The 18,594-nt window shown below is 40.5% G+C and overlaps 1 protein-coding gene across 1 annotated transcript in view; it reads left to right on the plus strand.

The window, feature by feature from the left end:
• The window catches only part of FAM20C (FAM20C golgi associated secretory pathway kinase), a 288,452-nt gene that overhangs the window by 190,001 nt on the left and 79,857 nt on the right, over positions 1-18,594 (plus strand). Inside the window, exons 4-5 of the mRNA XM_069209831.1 lie at positions 61-153; positions 4,025-4,140. Coding sequence (XP_069065932.1) covers positions 61-153; positions 4,025-4,140 — 209 coding nt within the window. The remainder of the gene's footprint in view (positions 1-60; positions 154-4,024; positions 4,141-18,594) is intronic.

Below are 18,594 nucleotides of genomic sequence, written 5' to 3' on the forward strand. Positions count from 1 at the left end.
ATAGCTTCTTGTGAGTTGAGGAGTATGCAAAATGTGACTTTTTCCTCTATTTCCATCTAGACAAACAAGGGAACAAGAAACGCCGCCTGACTTCTTTTACTTCTCAGATTATGAGAGGCACAATGCAGAAATAGCAGCTTTTCATCTGGACAGGTAAATGCAAACAGTTATTTTTTTTGTCATGCAGTTCTTACAACTAATGATTTTTTATGGCACACTTTATTTTCCGAATTCTGTAGAAGCTAATAAAGATCGTTTATAACAGTGCTATCCTCCCTACGTCCAAGAGAGCCGCATTCAAACCAGATTTTCAATATCTCAATGTAAGAAACATTTATATAATTGTATGTAATTGCGCCCCTTCACTCAGTCCGGATTATCTTGAAAATCTGGCATGAATGACGTCCTCTTCGACATACATTGGCTGTGGCTGAGGTAAAAAGTACTTTCTTACTATAATGCATTCATAAATGTTTTTTCATTTATTCCAGTAACAAAACAAAATGACCTTACAGAAACAAAATACATGTTGTTGTTCCAAGGGATGTCACTGGAGTCTTTTAGGTCCACCACTAACACTACAACACTATTATTAATTAAGTTCAATGATGATAGCCAGTTTTAAAAAAAATATTCTGTGCTGAACATGGGGGTCAATCAAAAAGCAGAAACTTGTTTGAAAAGGAGATCTCTGTTTGTGGCAAGACTCACTTTAATGAAATCTGGTCAGGCTTTATTTGATCAGACATAATTTTATTGTCTTCAGTGATCCATCCTCTAAGATTACAATATTGTTTGCATATATTTGGGAACTGAGGTTTCGAGTTCGACTATCTGCATTAATGGAGGACATGTATCATTAGAGGGCAGAGCCCTTTGGTATGATGCGCACAACCATGAATCTGATGGGTTTGGCTTAACAAATTCAAATGTGGTTGCTTGAAACAGATGAATAAATTGATATACTTCAAAAATCCCTATATCCTTTTCATTAGTGTTACTTGATGTGCTATTTCATGTGTCACCAAACTATTATGGTGTATCATAGATGCATGATTGTTGTTGTTCCTCCTATAGACTACATCTTGCTTATTTTGTCATTTCTGTTTCTCCTCTTTTCTTTGCACTGAAGTTACACTAAAAATATGAAGTAGATTATAATGATCCAGGTGCTCTTACTTGGGTACAGAAGGTTCCATATTTCAATGATCAGGGGACGTCACACTTAGTGGTGCATTCATTGAATAATCTTTAGAACTTTTGAGATAAAGTTTGGAATAACTCCTTGGTTCCACAACTGTACATGGCTCTGATAGTACATTTAGGTTATGGGTCCAATGAGTGCACATACCTCGTTTGTAGATTTGACACTTTATCACTGAGGTGTAGTCTGGTGATCTCAGCTTCCTCATTAGAGTTTAATGATGGTGGAATTGTCTTTAGATTGTATGGAGGCATGACATGGTGTGTGATGCTTTGGAGTTGCATCTTTAGTTTTGGTTATTTTGTTTACAAAGAATGTATTTGACATTTCTTGGTGCTATTGGGTTGAGCATCATTTAATATTTTCAGCATGCTTGATTTGGAGAATTTAGAGAAGATTCCACTTGACTAGATGCTTGCTTCACTGATTGTTTTTGAAAAGTGAATTCTTTTTACTCACTTAATTGCATTGGAAATCTCGTCTGTATACTTTGCCTTGACCTGGACATTCATAGCCTTTGGCCAGTGCAACTGGTGTTTTAGTTTTCTGCTTCCTGCCTTAAATTTGACATGTCTTCTTCTGTACCAGCTTTGTGTTTGGGTATAGTTTCATCTTAATCTATTTTATAGGACCATATTTGGCTAAAATGGCTGAGAATTTCCTTTTAGGGTATCTAGGATTTTTAGTTGGATTGCTACCTCGTGGGATTTGTTCAGAATATGATGAAGTCTTTTGGGAATATGATGTAGATTAATTATTTGCAATCTGCCAGTATTTGTTGTAAGGGTATGATATTTATTTAATATTGTGTCACAGAAATGAGATCATTCAGTTACCTGCCTATAGGTACGGCTGTACCTCTAGACTGATTGTCCCATTGTTTTATGTAAATAGATGGTCTAGACCAGCAGTATGCTAGGCGATCCTGATTATTTGGTATATCTACACTAGTGTTTGCAGATATAGTGCTATTTTAATTATTTTGAATAGAAATGTCTTGTCATGGATGGGTGTCCATAAAGTCATAGAAATAGCGAAGAAGTAGGAGTAACAGTGCATTCAAATAATGTATATGTTGAGTCCCACAGCATGATGCAAGTGATCTTGTCAGCGTACACTAGTCCCACTTATCGTCCCCTTATTTCCAGTGTTTAAGACAATGTTGAATCAGTGGGTATTTCTGGGGTAGTGATCACATTAATGGTTCTCATTCAATCAAAGAATACAGCATTTACTATTACTAATGAAGTCATAAGTGTAAGATTCAAGATTATCAAATGGAGGAGGAAGAGAAATGTTTAAAGGCCTATAAAGACGATAAACCAATGCCTTTGTTAAGGAACAGTTAAATATGTAAATGTGGATTAACCTCAGTTAGTTACAGCACGAAGCATCATACGTTTCCTCAGTGAAAGGTGTGTTCAGAATATACGCATATTAAAAGAATATTAAAGTCAAGAAGCACACCAGTAAAAGTCTCAAACTAACTTATTAAAAAGGTGAAATGTAAATTGAACAAAACAAGACTGAAGTAACAAAAACCATTAATGACATTAGAGAAATGATGTTTAAAAGAAATGTAAAATATTAAAAAGCACTAAGAAATAGTAAAGTAGCAATATTCTACTTTAGATTCACGCCACTCACATTTCTTTACGGCATTGTTCCCTTTTCTGTTCACTGTATACTGTAGTCATAGCTTTTACCGCTGCACAGTTGGTTGATGTAAAACTGATAAATAATGGGTTTAAAAATAAAAAGGAGGAATTTTTGTCAATGGGCTTTTTCAGCCCAATAGGGAGAGGGTTGGACACAAACCCATTTTTCACCATCTGACTTTTTACGTGAGTAAGGTAAAACAAGATGCTGTGGCCAACACACTGATAGCTACAGCGTTTTTTAAAAATTCTGACTTGTATTAAACTGATTGTCATATATCTTTGTAACAAATATCTAACTGTTTTCTGGTATATTTAATTTGCTCCAGAAATTCTACTTTTCTTCTTCATGATTGCATAACTCCAATAGCTTTCATCTAAAAGGGCACCCTACTAAGGATTTAAGGAGTTTGTGGGAAAAGTTACAGTGTGACCATGTATTTTAATGACTAATGTACTCTATGGTGTTTATTATAAAGATATTGCAAGTCACATTGGAGTTCCGTGACCATGTAAAGGAACTCAGCCTTCAGGCTTGTCCCTCTATATGTCATGGAACTCCTTGATGACTTGCAAAATCCTAGTAATGTATATATATAAAGATTATTAATTAAATAGTAATAGTCTGTACCCTTATTTTAATGCATTTATTTCATTCAAACAATAGCTTTACATTAAATTGAATATAGTTTGTCTCATCTTTAAAAATCTGAATATTAAGGAATTCCTAAGTAGGATTTTTAAAATATTTTCAAACTTTCCACTGTTAGAGCATATTGGTGGTTTGCATTGTTGGATAGAGTGTTGTGTCTTTGTCATTGCCTATCAGTTATTGCTTATAGAAAATTTAGGTTGTAGAGGCTGTCACTTGTGGATGCCTAAAGGGCTTGTTAAGGAAGGACTCTATTTTCTGTTTTTCAAGTTGCTCTCCATGGGTTAATTTAGATATGTGAATCAATAGCTTCCCAAATGCTGTGGTCAGTGCTAAATTAAAACATAACATTGGGAAGAGTTATAATGTGTAAATAAAAGCCTCTACATTGCATATCTGCCTGAATCTCATAAAGACAGTGATTCACATGCTTTTGTTTATTGAGATATCTATTCATTGTAACTTACCAGTAAACATTGTTGGAAATATTCTTTTTTCTATTATTCCTAGGATCCTAGATTTCCGTCGTGTTCCCCCAGTTGCAGGTAGATTGGTCAACATGACAAAAGAAATCAGGGATGTTACTCGTGAAAAGAAGCTGTGGCGGACATTTTTCCTCTCACCAGGTACTATTGGAAAACATTTTCTTTAGTTGTACTTAAACTTTAATTACCCGTGTTTGGCATTTCCCAACATTCCTGAGCAATTCATTCAGTTTTGCACTTCAGTCACCTTGCTTGTAGGACAATATGTTGCCCATAGCATTGGAGGAGAGATGGGTATTCTATATCCCTTTAGAAATAGGTATTATATAGCATTTGTTGCAAAATTCTGCTATTGAAACTTGATGAAATTAAAAAACAAACAAGTATCTGAGGAAAGGTGTGAGCTACTCTTAAACTGGAAGGAGTAGAAAACAGCCCCCTTGTGTTTTCTCTACCCTGCTGTCCACGTCCTTTCCATAATGAGCATCAGCAGCAATCGTTTTTCCGACTGTATTTCATAGGTTACTAGATCTGTGTTCTTTTTTCTTTAAGACTCTTTTTATTTTTTGTTATATTATAAGTGCGTGTCATATAGAAATGTAAATATATACCCAACAAATTAGAGACTCTGTTTTGTCATTACCGTATTGAACATTGACAGGATTTTTTCTACCTAACCATGAAATCTTCATTACTGTGCACTTGGGAAAATAAACTAAATAATTAGCATTCCATATGCAAACACTCTACAATCCTATTAGATACATTTGATTTGACGAGTCCAGAGTTCTGTCTCCCTACCCCCATATTTTATCACATTTATCCAGACAACCTCTTCTCTGGTAGATTATCCTTTCAGCTTCCATATACCAGTCTATGTTACTTGCCGACCATCCCCCTGATGGGATCATTGAAAGGCCCTATTTCTGAGATATGTTTTCTGTGCTACTACCAGTTCCAAATGTGTGGATAATTTAAGATGTCCAAAGATCACCAGTTCCCCAAATAATCCAGGACAAGTCACCCTTTATGACATTACCTGCAGAATGCGACTATTTGGTGTCACTGTCCCAGTAGTAGCCTCGAAAAAACTTGAATCTTGGGCAGAGTCACATTCTATGAAAATGTTTACTTTGCTGCCCATACACCCACAGACATTGTGTTCTGGAACAGTAGATCCTATGTAGAACTTTAATTTGTGTAAGTTTAAATCTTGCTCTGGTAGCTACCTCTAGTGGGAATAGTTTGGTCTCTTGTCAATCATCACAATCCAAATTTTCAAATGTTTCTTCTCTTAAAGCCACCTACTTTGTGAGTTGGGGGAACCATTCTGTGAACTTTTGTATATGTCAATGAGACTATCTTGAATTCATATAATCAGTTAGCAGCTGATTTTCTGATTGAGTTTAATAAGGTATGTATACCTTTCATAGTTCCCACATATTTACTGATGGCATGAATAATTAGACATAACTGGCGATATTTTAAACAGTGTGCCTTTAACATCTTATATTGAGAGCGGACTCAAAGTAGCACATTAGGGTGTTTGATCTCCATATAGCTCATTTATCAGGTATAAAGACATCTAAGTTGGTTATAGTGAATAATAAGGATATTTTTCATTGAAGGACTCTGAGTGACATCAAATGCTCTGCAAAAAGTAGGATCCAACCTAGGCCCTGCCTACTAGAAGGGATGGGAGATATTTTGTCTATAATGAAGGCCAAAAGAGGATACGTTCTCCCAGAACTTAATTGCAACACAACAATAAAGGGTATCCCTCGCCTAATACCAGCTCAAGCAAGTGCACCTAGTCAATATTTACCACTCAGGAGAAAAAACATGCTCTTTTTTAAATATATAACCCTCACCCTGTCTAGCATAGGCATGCTTAATCACCGGGTTCACCCTGTCCCCTTAAAGCCTGGGTGTGCTCAACCATATTCCAGGGAGCTCCTTGTACATCATGGTAAATGGGGGAAACTAAGTGTAATAACAATGTCTCATCCACACCCAGGTATCTCTATATTAGCAGGGTTGGTAGGCGCAAAGTAAAATCAATAACAAGGGCCAATGAAGGGTACTAGTGGTCCTACGACCCTTTCTACGTCAACAAGTTTCACCCATAGTCTATGGCTAAATAATGGTCTGGGGCATTCATCAGGATGGATTCCAAATTCTGTCATGTGCCCCGGTGGTAACTTGTGAATCACTTTTCACAGCCATGTGCAACTTCTTAGGCATGCAAGGTGAGTATTATACTCACCTGAACAATCTCCGATTAGTGGTATTGGCAATGGTATTCTGTCAGGCCCCAATGTGGTGCAGGAGGAGGTTTGGCTCTGTAGTCACACATTCACCAAGGGTCTCCAAACTGCTCGTATACCTAGTAGGTCGCACATCATCCGGCTCGTTAACATCAAATCGGCAACAAGAGCTAAGCTTCGATTGTCTCTGATATCACTCAGAAACTCAAGATAAAAAACTACCTTGTTATTCATTGTTATCTTGTCTATACTTTGATGTTATGTATGACCTACTCAAACCATGTACAGTTTTAAATGATTTTCCTGTGACCCAGAAGCGGGGAGCCTTGCAAAATGTAAAGAAGCCTAGGGAGCTCAATCATTGTCTAAAGGGATGCCCTTCAAAACAGGGTTTGGTATACTCTTCAGTCCATCATTTCTCCTTGACTATGGCCATCATCATGAACTTGGCGATCCAGAGACCGCCAGGGCCACGGTGGCGGTCTCACCGCCGACAGGCTGGCGGTGAACACCATCAAATTAAGCCAAACCATTGATACTCCACCCATCCCTCTGCTTTTCTGCGGTCCACCGGGCTGGAGGTGAGCACCTCCGTCCGGCAGATGATGTAATACCAATGGCGGTATTACGACAGGGAAGACCACAAGCATTTTCTGGTGGTCCCACTGCCAGGAAAAGCTGGTGGTCTTGTATCCCAGTGACAGGAATCTGCATTCCTGTCGCTGGGATACACCTGCACACATGTACCCATACCCGCAAACATGCTCCCACATACTCCCACACACAAACAAAAATGCTCCCACTCACCCATGCACTCGCGTCATACATCCCCATTCTCACTAATATACATACACAAACACCACATTCACGCACACATTCACTCCGCCCTCCAGCGCATACATACATTCACTCCCCTTACCCCCTCCACCACATACATGCACTCACCCCTTCCATCCACTCAAACTTATTCATGCATTCAATCGCTCACACCTGCACACATGCACTTACCCCAATCCACTTACACACACCCCTCACCTCGTCCACAAACACTCACTCACACATGCAGATACGCACCCACAAATACACCCCCTCCCCCTGCATTCATGACATTCACACATGTACTCACACACACACACACACACACACACACCCCCCTCCCCTGTCGGATGATTCACTTACCTCGTCCATTGAGGAGGTCGTCCGGGAGGGGACAGGTCCCGGTGCTTCCACCACTGGCAGCGCCCCACCATCAGTACACCGCCACACCGTATTACGGGTTGAAATATGGCGTGCGGCATCCTTTTAGTGTGGTGGTGCCAGCGGTGGAACCACCTCTTCACTGCCGAACGTCAGCATGGCTGGTGTCGGAATTCCACCCGAATTCCGGTGGAATTCCGAAATTAGTCGTGATAGGGCGGTCTTAAGACCACCAGCATTGGTGGACTTTCGGCACCTGCAGCTTCGCCGGTCTCACGGAAAGTCGCCGAAGTCGTAATGAGGGCCAAAGTCTTTATCATACTCTTCTGCAGTAGATGCACAAAAATCAGAGTCTGTATTTCATGAGTAGAGCCAACAATCCTTCATATCATAAAGTCACTCTCTCAAGGTGACCAATATCCCAGAAGGTATTTCAGCAAACTCAGTGAAAAAAAGCACAAAGTTGCATAGCTCCTTGTCCACATAGCAGTACTCTCATGCACAGTATCAGTGACACTACAAGTAAGGTGATATGTAGGGTGGTGCTCCTCAAAATTATTTTTGTGTCATCTCTGCTATCCCTTCTTTCATGCCTCCTTGTAATTTGTTCTTCTTATACCCTGGGAATCACAGAAGTTGTTTGTAATAATTTAGGCGTATATGAACTAAAGAAATGTTTTGATTTGCCTTTTCAAATGTAGATTCATCACATGTACCAGTATTGTACACAGTGGCATTATTATTCCAGATTGTTAACGAGTAAGCCAATGAGGTAACTGAGCAGACATTATTGTGCAACTGAGTAACATGTATTATCACCATTTCGATCGTCCAAAGCCCTTACTTGATTCTCAGACAAAATGGTATATTTGTGATCCTGCAGAATCTGACATTTTTAATTTTCAATGTAGGTAAAATAGAACATTTTTCTATCTCTATTGATAGATGACCACTTTCTTTCTAGAATTCTGAACATTCAGTTGACTTCTCTCACGCTTGTGGAATCCAGAACTGGGGTATTTTGGGGGTGTTATGGGAATGAAAGCAAGCACAGGCCATTTCAAAGTTTTTTTCTTTTTCGTGTATTTTTGTATAGCGCAATTGGAACCATGTACATAACCACCTCATTATGTTAAACATTGTCATTTTTTTTTTTTTTTTTTAAGCACGGAGAGATTAGGTTTATTTGCCCTATTTAGATAGAGAGAGAAAATCCAAGTCCACTGCACAGGGACTGGTATAAATATCTTTAGAAACACCTACAATTTGTTGCTTGCTTTTTTAAATTGATGATCATTTCCTTACCATGCCAAGAAGACTAGGCAGTAAAAAAGTGAACAAAATAAATTACCATCAGCCTATCCATTGAAGAAGTGCTATTCAAACAGACTGTAGCCATGTGGGTGATGCTGGCACTGTACTGTGTCAATGGACAATGAGTAAAAATTGACCCAAAACAGATCCTTTGGAGACCCATCTTTTCATCAGAGACTTTTTGTATTTCTTTACCATGATTGAATATAATCAAGGCAAAGCTTCTCCGCACGACCATTTCCACCCAATCAACTTAAAGCCAATTTGGAGGTTCTAGTAATGTGGCAGCCGAGAGCGAATATTCCAATCAATAAACGTTGTTCTTCTGTAGGGCGCCTCTCTGATGTCTAATCCCCTGAAACAGAAGCAGAATAGGGTCAATCAATGCATTATGCTGCATTCAGGCTCGAATCACTGCTTAGAAATTCACTTCCGAGCAAATTGTGAGCAAAACATAAGAAATGGAAATAGGTCAGTAATTATTTAAATGAGTTTAACAGCCTTTGTAGCTCTGTAGTCTAATTCTAGCGTGTGCACAAATGAATGGTAATTTTTTTTGGCAAAGAGCAAGTCAGTTGAAAGATTTTAGCAGCAGTTTTAGGAATAATTGACGCAGTCGCTTAAAGAAATCAATGTTATGTTGCATGAACACTGGCTTTTTTCCACACTTTAACCCATCCCTGGGGATTAGCGACATTCTCAGTGCACAAAAGCAGAGCTAATACTATTATTATCCTGTGCAGATGAGGTAAATGAGGGATCTTTTCATGTGTTCCATTAGTAAACATTATAGACATATTTTCAAAAGATTCGTTGTTTCAATACAGAATGTTTTGGGAGTAAGGCTATTGGTAATTTTCCTTTGTATGGTCATAGGCTTTTGCTAAGACTGTATTTGCGATAGTTCTATTTATCTTCAAAAATTGTGTGACTCTTTACACTACATAATAACCCTGATATTTCCCAAAACCCTATAGCCTACAAGAGGAATTAAAAAATGCAACTCTGGAGCACCTGCCACAGCTCCAATTTTATATTATGGTCAGTAGGCTGGGAAGTTTCAATTTTGAGAGGCTTGTGCAGGTATCATCTTTGAATCCCAAGCAATATTGAGTCTCCAGTCCCCTCACCATGGATGAAAAATTATTGCGTAGTGGACATATTGGGAATCAGGACAAAATCTGTAAGGATTTGTATGAGACAATATATACTACAAGCTACCTCTGCATGTAATGTAGCGCATGACCACAGTCCTTGAGAATGTTGTCCATTCTGTTAGATGTCTTGAGATCATATGGCTAACGAGATGAAACAATTAGTCAACACACTCTGATAGACACTGCTTTCAATGAGATCTATGTACCTGGTGGAAAATCTGTGGTGTAGCAAGGGCATAATGGGCCTTAATGCAGATAGGGAATATCCCCACCCCGTGTCCTGATTGTGTTGGGAAAAGTCATAAATGAAGCACAGTGGGCCGCTACCTTCCGGAAACTCAGTTCCAAAGCGCCTAATTTACAAATGCTCCTGTGGAAATTCCTTTAACGATACAGAAAATAGCTTAGGCTTCTAAGCGCCACAATTTCAGTTGTGTATTTTAAATACATTTTAGTACTTTGGTACCTTCCAAAAATGCAACTTAGTACCTGATTTTAATGAATCTGTGGTTTGCAAATACTTTTCTTATGTGCTGGGCTATTGAGGCTGTTGTGCTCTACCCACTGTATATCACACAATATAAAGTGCGGTATGTGGCCCATTAGTGACATGGATATTCTTCTCGATTTTATGAGTAGTTAGTGATGTGTGAAATGGATAGGCTAATATTGTAAAAGACGCAAAGGGGCTCTTGCACAGCAGCAGTAGGAAAAAAATAGTTTATAGATAACATGTATCTCAATGAATCCAAAAGTATGCCTTTTCATAAAGAGTAACGTCAATAGCAGGCTTTGTAAATACAAACAAAAGTTTGTTTAGAGACAACATTTTGTTTTCAAAAAAGGTGTAAGCACAAATTATTGAGTGAAGGCGACTGCAAGGGCAACTGTTTGTGGACTGGGCTGTTGCCATGAAGCACATATTCTATCCTTAGAGACACCTACCCTTTGAGCACAGGAGCAGAGGCATGGCTACCAACCGTGCACCAGGAGCAGCTACACCATGCCCACAGATGTGAGGGCCCACACCATTCAGCTAGCGGCTGTTCTTCAATACTAACCAGGAGATGGTGGCTCAGTTTCCTTCCTTGAATTAAATTACGGGCCATGGAGCACTTGCCACTCTGCCACACACAACCCACAGTCTGAATCTTAAAGCCAAATATTTAGGAGCCAAGCTCAATCCAGCCTCTAGATAGTGACTAAACTGATTATTTGTATTGGATATATTGAAACAGCGACAATCCATCAATTTGACAGATGAGAAAGGAGAGGCGGAAAACTAAGGGGCAAGGAAGATGAACACCCAAAAGTCTAATGGTAGAGGGAAAAAAAATTACTAACAGAATAAAGACAAATAAAAACCATTGCCTAGGAAATTCCTTATGTCTAGTTTATAACTCCGTTTACCAATAGAAACATTTGTAAATTTAAAAAATCGAATATTATTTTAATGATGTTCGTTTTATGTGCGTCCCTTTTCGACACAAAAGCGCATAGGAGTAAATGTGGAAAATACTGCCTTGAAAATCTATTGTAACGACTTATCCTTTTTTGATCTGGAAGAATACTCTTAATTTCCCAAAAGGCCAAACAATAGCTTCCTATAAACAAGTAGTGCTGTTATCAAACTATTCACAAAGCAATCCCTTTCATCCAACGTTAGTTAAAAATAACGTCAAAACTTTCGTTGACACACAGATTTGCTAATTTACGTAAATTACATCTGCACTGGACAGTGTTTACTAGTGGCAGGGAATCTTGCAGTGTTGTGGTGAAATTTTCCACCGTTTTGAGGTTACGTAAATTGCACAGGTGCAGAAGAGACATATATGGTGCTGGCGCAGATTCAATTTTGCATCGTTCTTTGGAGAAACCGACAGGCTCGTATGGTCATTTTTCAAAGATTTGCATATTGGTTTTTAGACATGCTGTGCAGTCTAAATATTTGTGCAAAATTTCACAGTTGCGACTGTGATGTATGAATTAAAAAAATTAAGCTCCGTAATTGCCCAGTTCATATTATCCAGCCACTCCACATACCTCTATTTGAGCCTTTGTTTGAGCTCACCTAGCTCTGTTTACGCTGCCCTACCTCTGTCTGAGCCCATCTACATCTATTTGAGCCACCTACCTCTGTTTGAGCCCACCCGGATCTGTTTGAGATCACTAGCTCGGTTTGACCCCACCTACCTCTGCCTGAGCCCATCTACATCTGTTTGAGCTCACCCCACCCTGCTCTGCTTGAACCCACCTACCACTGTCTGAGGTCGCCTATCTCTGTTGGAGTCCATCTGCCTCTGTTTTGGCCACCTACCTAGCTCTGCTTGAACTCACCTGCCTCTGGCTTGAGGTTGCCTACCTCTGAGCTTTCCCTAACTAGCTGTGCTTGAGTTCGTCATCTAACACTTTGATGAAGCAAATCTTCACCCACAGAAAAAGCATTGCGCTTTAAATTAAAGTTTGGCCTTTAGACATTTTGGAACATTCGTATGCTTGTTTTCATTTATTATGTATTATTAAGTTATTAATTCCATCTTGCCAGCTTACACAGCAGAAAAACAGAACATTAACTATTAATGGTAAACATGTTAGGGATTGCTTAACTATATAACTGAAACCAGAAAATAAGTTCCAGATTGTACATTACTAAAAAGCGCTGATTACATTTATTCAGTGTCTGTACCCTGCAGCTTCTTTATGTGACAGGGAAATGTCAACATGGCTTGCTGGATGGATGCAATACTCAGTGTCACCTTACTGTTCATTATGGCAAGTAGTGTTGGGGTCATCCTTTCTGCCTCACATTCGTTTGGTGACACCGAGACACACAGCATGCGCACCTTGGAAGAGGCACAGGCAATACTACCCATCACCAATAGACAGAATGACGAAGAGTCACTCCTGCCTTAGTTGAGCCACTCGCGCTCGTCTGCATTCTTCAGGCACTCAGCGAGGAAGAAGCTGAAAATGGTCAGGCCAACTTAAATGGAGAGCCGGACTGAAAGGGCAGCCATTCTTCATCAGCTGAATCCCGGGATCATGCCTCTGACGTAGAAAGTGACTGAGAGATAATTACTTGACCATGACCACACAGAGGACCCTAACGCTGGAACAACCTACTATCCTCCAGGCTCAAAACAAAGATTCCATTGTTTGAGAAGGACAGGTACCAACGGAGAGTCTTCTTACCTCGTGGAGGGGATTTGCGCCCTGACTGTGATGCCTCAACATGGACCCGAACCTGTTGGTATGACACAGTGTTGGGAAAAACTGCATTGGTTCTACTTTCTCTTTCTCAGTTTGGCAATCTATGCTACCTCTTTCCTCCATTTATTTATTTGACCTATTATGCAAGCAAGACTCAGTTGGTATCTTATATCTTTCCATGGGATGCTAGTTGGCTACTTCCAGACAGCCTGCGGTCTACCCCACAAACATACATTTCCACATTGATTACACAATTTATTATAATATCCGGAGACTAAATGCGCCTGCAAAACATTTAGCAGTTCTGTCCTTGATCTGGGACTCCAAATGTGATATTTGTTCAGGAATTTCAACCTGATGCAAACAGATTGGAAGTGCTTGCGGTCCAAGTGGTTTAATCAACAAAACATTTCTTCTGGCACAGAGAAAAAGGCTGAAGTAGCTATTCTTTTGGCCTCCCACTTCCCACACAAAGTAGTTCAGACACAGGCTGATATCCCTAGCACGCCGCATCACATCACATGAGCACACCTTTACTGTTGCTACACTCTATGCACCCAATGAACATCAGGAGGCTTTTATTATAGAAGCCTTAGGTAGGGTGATAGCTACTACAGATAAGGATGTATTAAATGGAGAGGACTTCAATTGAATATCTGATTCTGATACAGGACTGGACAGATCCGCACAGTGGGTAAGATAGACGGGGGCATTTCCCACCCAAGGTTTGGAACAATTGACTAACTATGGGCTCACAGATGTCTGGCTCAGTCACCATCCCACAGAGAGGGATTACACCTTCCACTTGGTGGCCCATCAGACGTATGAATGAATTGATCTCTATATAACCACACCACACCTTTTGCAGTCCACCACACAGAAAGATATAGGAACAGCAGCACTCTTGGACCATACACCTCTCCAAACCACTATATCCCTCCCAGGCGTAGCCCCTCAGCAACGTACCAGGTGCCTCAATCACTGACTCCTCACTAGCGAATCACATATCACAGAATTGTCGGGTGACATCACTGCATTTTTGGGACACAATGACCTCCCTGACACACCTATTGTAATGCTTTGGGATACGTTGAAATCTGTCCTTTGTGGCCATTTGATTACCCTGGTGAACCACCTTAATAGAGATCAGAGGGATAAAAGGGCTACACTTGAAAGATGGATAACGGATCTAGAAGTGGATCACAAATGGACAGGGTCTCAAAAGATATGTCAACAATTAAATACAGCTTGTAAACAACTTTGGGTTCTGGATATGGACACAGCAACGTATGCTCTGGTCAGCACCAAACAAAAGTTTTATGTGGGGAGCAATTAAGCCGGATGTCTCCTGGCGCACTGCCTGCGGGCTCAAGTAGTCCAACAGCGATTAGTGGCATTATAGGAACCCCAGGGCGAGCGCCTAGACCAGGATGGACAAATCGCCCACGCCTTCGAGGAATTTTATGCAGATCTCTGTTCTGCAATTCCTTAACAGAAGGAGATCCGCTATCATATTTAGCACACACTGCTAGATTATTTACCCACTTCAGCTTTGCGTCTAGAACAAGACATCAGGATAGATGAAGTGCTATCTCCGATCTCCTGCTTACAACCGGGTAAGGCTCCCAGGCATGATGGTTGTTCCTCAGAATTCTATCAATTATTTGCTAGCCAATTGGCCCCTGTACTCACTCGTCTGTATTTTTCCTTCAGCTTCACGGGCTCCCTTACAGAATCCATGAAACTTGCCACTATCACAGTTTTACCCATACCGGGTAAGGATCCACTATACTGCTCCTCTTATCAACTGATTTCATTAATAAATGTGGATGCCAAGATATTTAATTCTATCCTGGCGAATCAATTAGCCCCCTATATGCAAGACATTGTCGATCCGGACCAAGCCCGATTTATCGCTGAGTGCAACTGTGACGACATTACAAAACGCATATATCATCTGTTAGATTAGACTCAATGATATTGAATACCAGCACTGATGTTATTAATCGATGCCAACTAGGCATTTGTTCGGGTTCATTGGCCCTATTTGTTTGCAGTGCTGCAGAGAGTAGGTATGAGCGGGTGATTCATCAGATGGATACAGTGCAGTTACAATGGCCCTAAGGCGGTGCTCCGGGTTAACGGACTAGCGTCCTCCTCTTTGCCGGTTGCTTGGGGCACTAGACAAGGATGCCAACTATCTCCACTAATTTTTGCACTGTACATGGAGCCCTCTGCTGAGTGTATTCGGCAAAATCCCCTAATAACTGACATCCATATGGGGGAACAAGAACATAAGCTAGCACTCTGTGCAGACGACGTCAGGTGCCCCTGGTGAATCCCCTTCAATCTTTGCCTCCGCTAATGGAGGAGTTGGAGGCTTTTGGTAAGACCTCTGGGTTTAAGGTGAACCTACAAAAATCTCAGATTCTGAACCTGACGGTCCCAGAGGCTCCGACAAATGCATACTCTTGGACATATATGCTCTTCTTAACATTATCCAAGCCTCATCTATATCCTCAGCACAGCACTGTTGGGGAAGGGAATGCAAATGTCCCTTCACACCTAGGGAGTGGTCAGATAGCCTTAAATGGGCTAGCGCATCGGCACAAAGCACCTCTCTACTTAATGTGGTACACTATTGGTACTACACTCCGGCACCAGTGGCCCAGTGGAAGAGGGATGGAGATGCTCGCTGCTGGCAGGAATGCACCCAGGAGGGGACCCAGACACATCTCTTTTGGGGATGTCCGAAGCTCCACTGCTCCTGGTCTGAAGTTTTAGACGCCATTGACAAAATGTAAAACATAACGATCCCTAGGTTTCCGAGCTATATTCTCCTAGGCCTTCTGGATGTTTAAACTACCCCTTGAAATCGCCAAATGCACAGGCCATCATACTGGCCATATGTGCAGCTAAGCAAGTTTTGTTAATATGGGGGGCACCAACACTATACTCACACACTTAGGTTGGCTATATAAACTTTGGGACTTAATAGGCATGGAGAAGAGGACGGCCACAGCTGAGCAAAGACTGCCCCAATTTGATAAAACATGGGGGTCTTGTTTGTCCTACCTCTCACAAGAATTTGTGGAACTTAACTGCCCTGCCTATTTACAGTTTTTCTGACTCACGCTCACAGACTCTGTATTGGCCTAACTTTATATATTAAAAAGGAGGCTGGATCTGCATTGCCCTTTACATACCAGCTACACCACTGTAGACATATAATCAGTGGAATAGGTACTCATCCTTTATCTTTATGTCTCCTTAACTATCTCTATTCCTATTCTCTGTTGCTCCTCACTGGCCAGTGGTTGTAGGTGAGAGTTTTGTATTGTTTTACAATTATTGACAAAAATCAATAAAAAGATTTCAAGTGAAGAAAATCTAGCAGAAAACTCTGACGCTCACGGTAAAACACCATAGTGCTTGTATTTTTGAACATCCAGCCTGTCACTTGAGCAAGAAGCAGAGGCACCGGTATGAAAAAATATTAATATACCAGCATTGCTTAATTTGTGTCAGTGTTTGCTAGTGCTCTGCACCAGCACTTAATTCTCAACACTGGCACTTTTTTTATGACAGGCACCCACATGGGGACCCTGTCTGCCTAGTTTAAGCCGAGCACATCAGTTTAGCACTGAAATTTGCACCGTAAAAAAAGTATAGGATTGCACCCAGAGGCCATTAGTACTGCCACAGTACTGGCAGGGCAATTAGTGGAGGAAGCTGCAATTGCATTGTTAGCAACACCTTGCACCCTGGCACTTTTTTTTAAAGTTAAGCACTAGATACCAGGCCAACATGCGCCCCTAAAGTGTCATGGAAATTGAGTTCCAATAACGCTTGAGTATTTTCAGATAGATGAGGCATGAGTTTGGCATTCACATGACGATTTGATAGAAGCATGAATACTACCAGAGTGCCAGAAACCAGACCAAAATGTCATGGACACTAATTCACCAAAATGCCTGGAGTAGGTGATGCGAGATAAAACACCCTTTGTCTCCTAGTGACATCTTAAGGTTGACACTTCATTCCAACCTTAGCACCTCAGCACACCCCTATTTGATGCTGAGAAATCAGTGAAACACTCAGACATGATAATTAGAGAAGGCAAATGTGGCTGTAGTGCTCAGATTTACTTTATCATCCTGCAGCGTCATTCATGAACTATGTCTTTGTTGAACTGTGGGTAGAAAAGGCATTGTCATGTGTACCACAGAATGAGCCACAGGTAGCAGCTTCTATCCCTGGCTAAATCTAAATTCCTGTCCATGACAAAAGTATACTAAGAAGATGACTGCAATCCATAGCATACTTAGATACGTTTGTGTCTAGAGCATTTTCTGAAATTTGCTTGCATTTTACCATAAAATATTCAAAGTGGTAATATCATAAATAAAAAACACCATGACAGACAACCTAAGACTAGCAGCTAAAATCGCAACCTTTCATTGAGAACAGATGTGAATGGTGATACACTGAATGCAGCAGGCATATTGAAGACTAGCAGATGTCCTGAGCTGAGAACTTTGGGTGGAATTGTGAAGTGCAGCATTTTCAGATAGCATTTCACTGTGGGCATTACCAACAACTGTATGAGACCACTTTGCATGGACTTTGTTTGCAGTGTATCTTGGCAAGTAATTGAAAAGGATCTAATACGGTTTGAAGCCAGTGGTCCACATTTACAGAAAGCTCTGTGACATTTTACAGAATTCTGTAAAGTCAATTCTGTTTCAATTATAGAAATACATTTTACACACATGTATACATGCACACAACTGTATATGTGATGGAAATATAGGCAGAAGCTTCTCTTAAGCATATATGTTTAGCAACAAGTTTGGGTAAGTAAGGGCATGACTCAGATAAAGCAATTAAACTATTACAAACTCTCAAACTAGACAATGTAGGTTCTGACGACGTCAGTAAAGGCTAGATGGGATGGAGTCTTTCATTCCAGAGGAAATCATTTCAGCCATGCAAGGTTAATCGTGCCTTAATCAATCATGGGGCACAATCCTCTTGCTTGGAGCAGGAAAAGGTCATACCACATACATACTCATGCCAACCAGATCTTTCACCTATTAACTGTTTTTTATTTCGCACAGCACAGGTGTCTAAAATATTCCATAGCACTAAATAATTAGATTTCACACTTAACAAGAAGGTTACCTTGAACCTGCAAATCAAGAACCCTCTGAAGAGTGGTGCTACTAACTGAGACTGCTAAGATGTACCCAACCCCACTTTTCTAAGGAATATCAAGAACAAGTTGTTCACACTCTAGGCATCTTATGCCTAGGTTATGGATATCTGTTCTAACAAGTCCGCCTTCCACTCACACTGCTAGCAACAGTTCCTGGAGGGTAAATCTGGCTCCCCTATGGATCCCTGCCCCCCGGCTATCCTCCAATTAGTACCAGAGCTAGTGGTTTCTA

The sequence above is a fragment of the Pleurodeles waltl genome, chromosome 10, assembly GCF_031143425.1.
Source record: "Pleurodeles waltl isolate 20211129_DDA chromosome 10, aPleWal1.hap1.20221129, whole genome shotgun sequence".
Classification (NCBI taxonomy): domain Eukaryota; kingdom Metazoa; phylum Chordata; class Amphibia; order Caudata; family Salamandridae; genus Pleurodeles; species Pleurodeles waltl.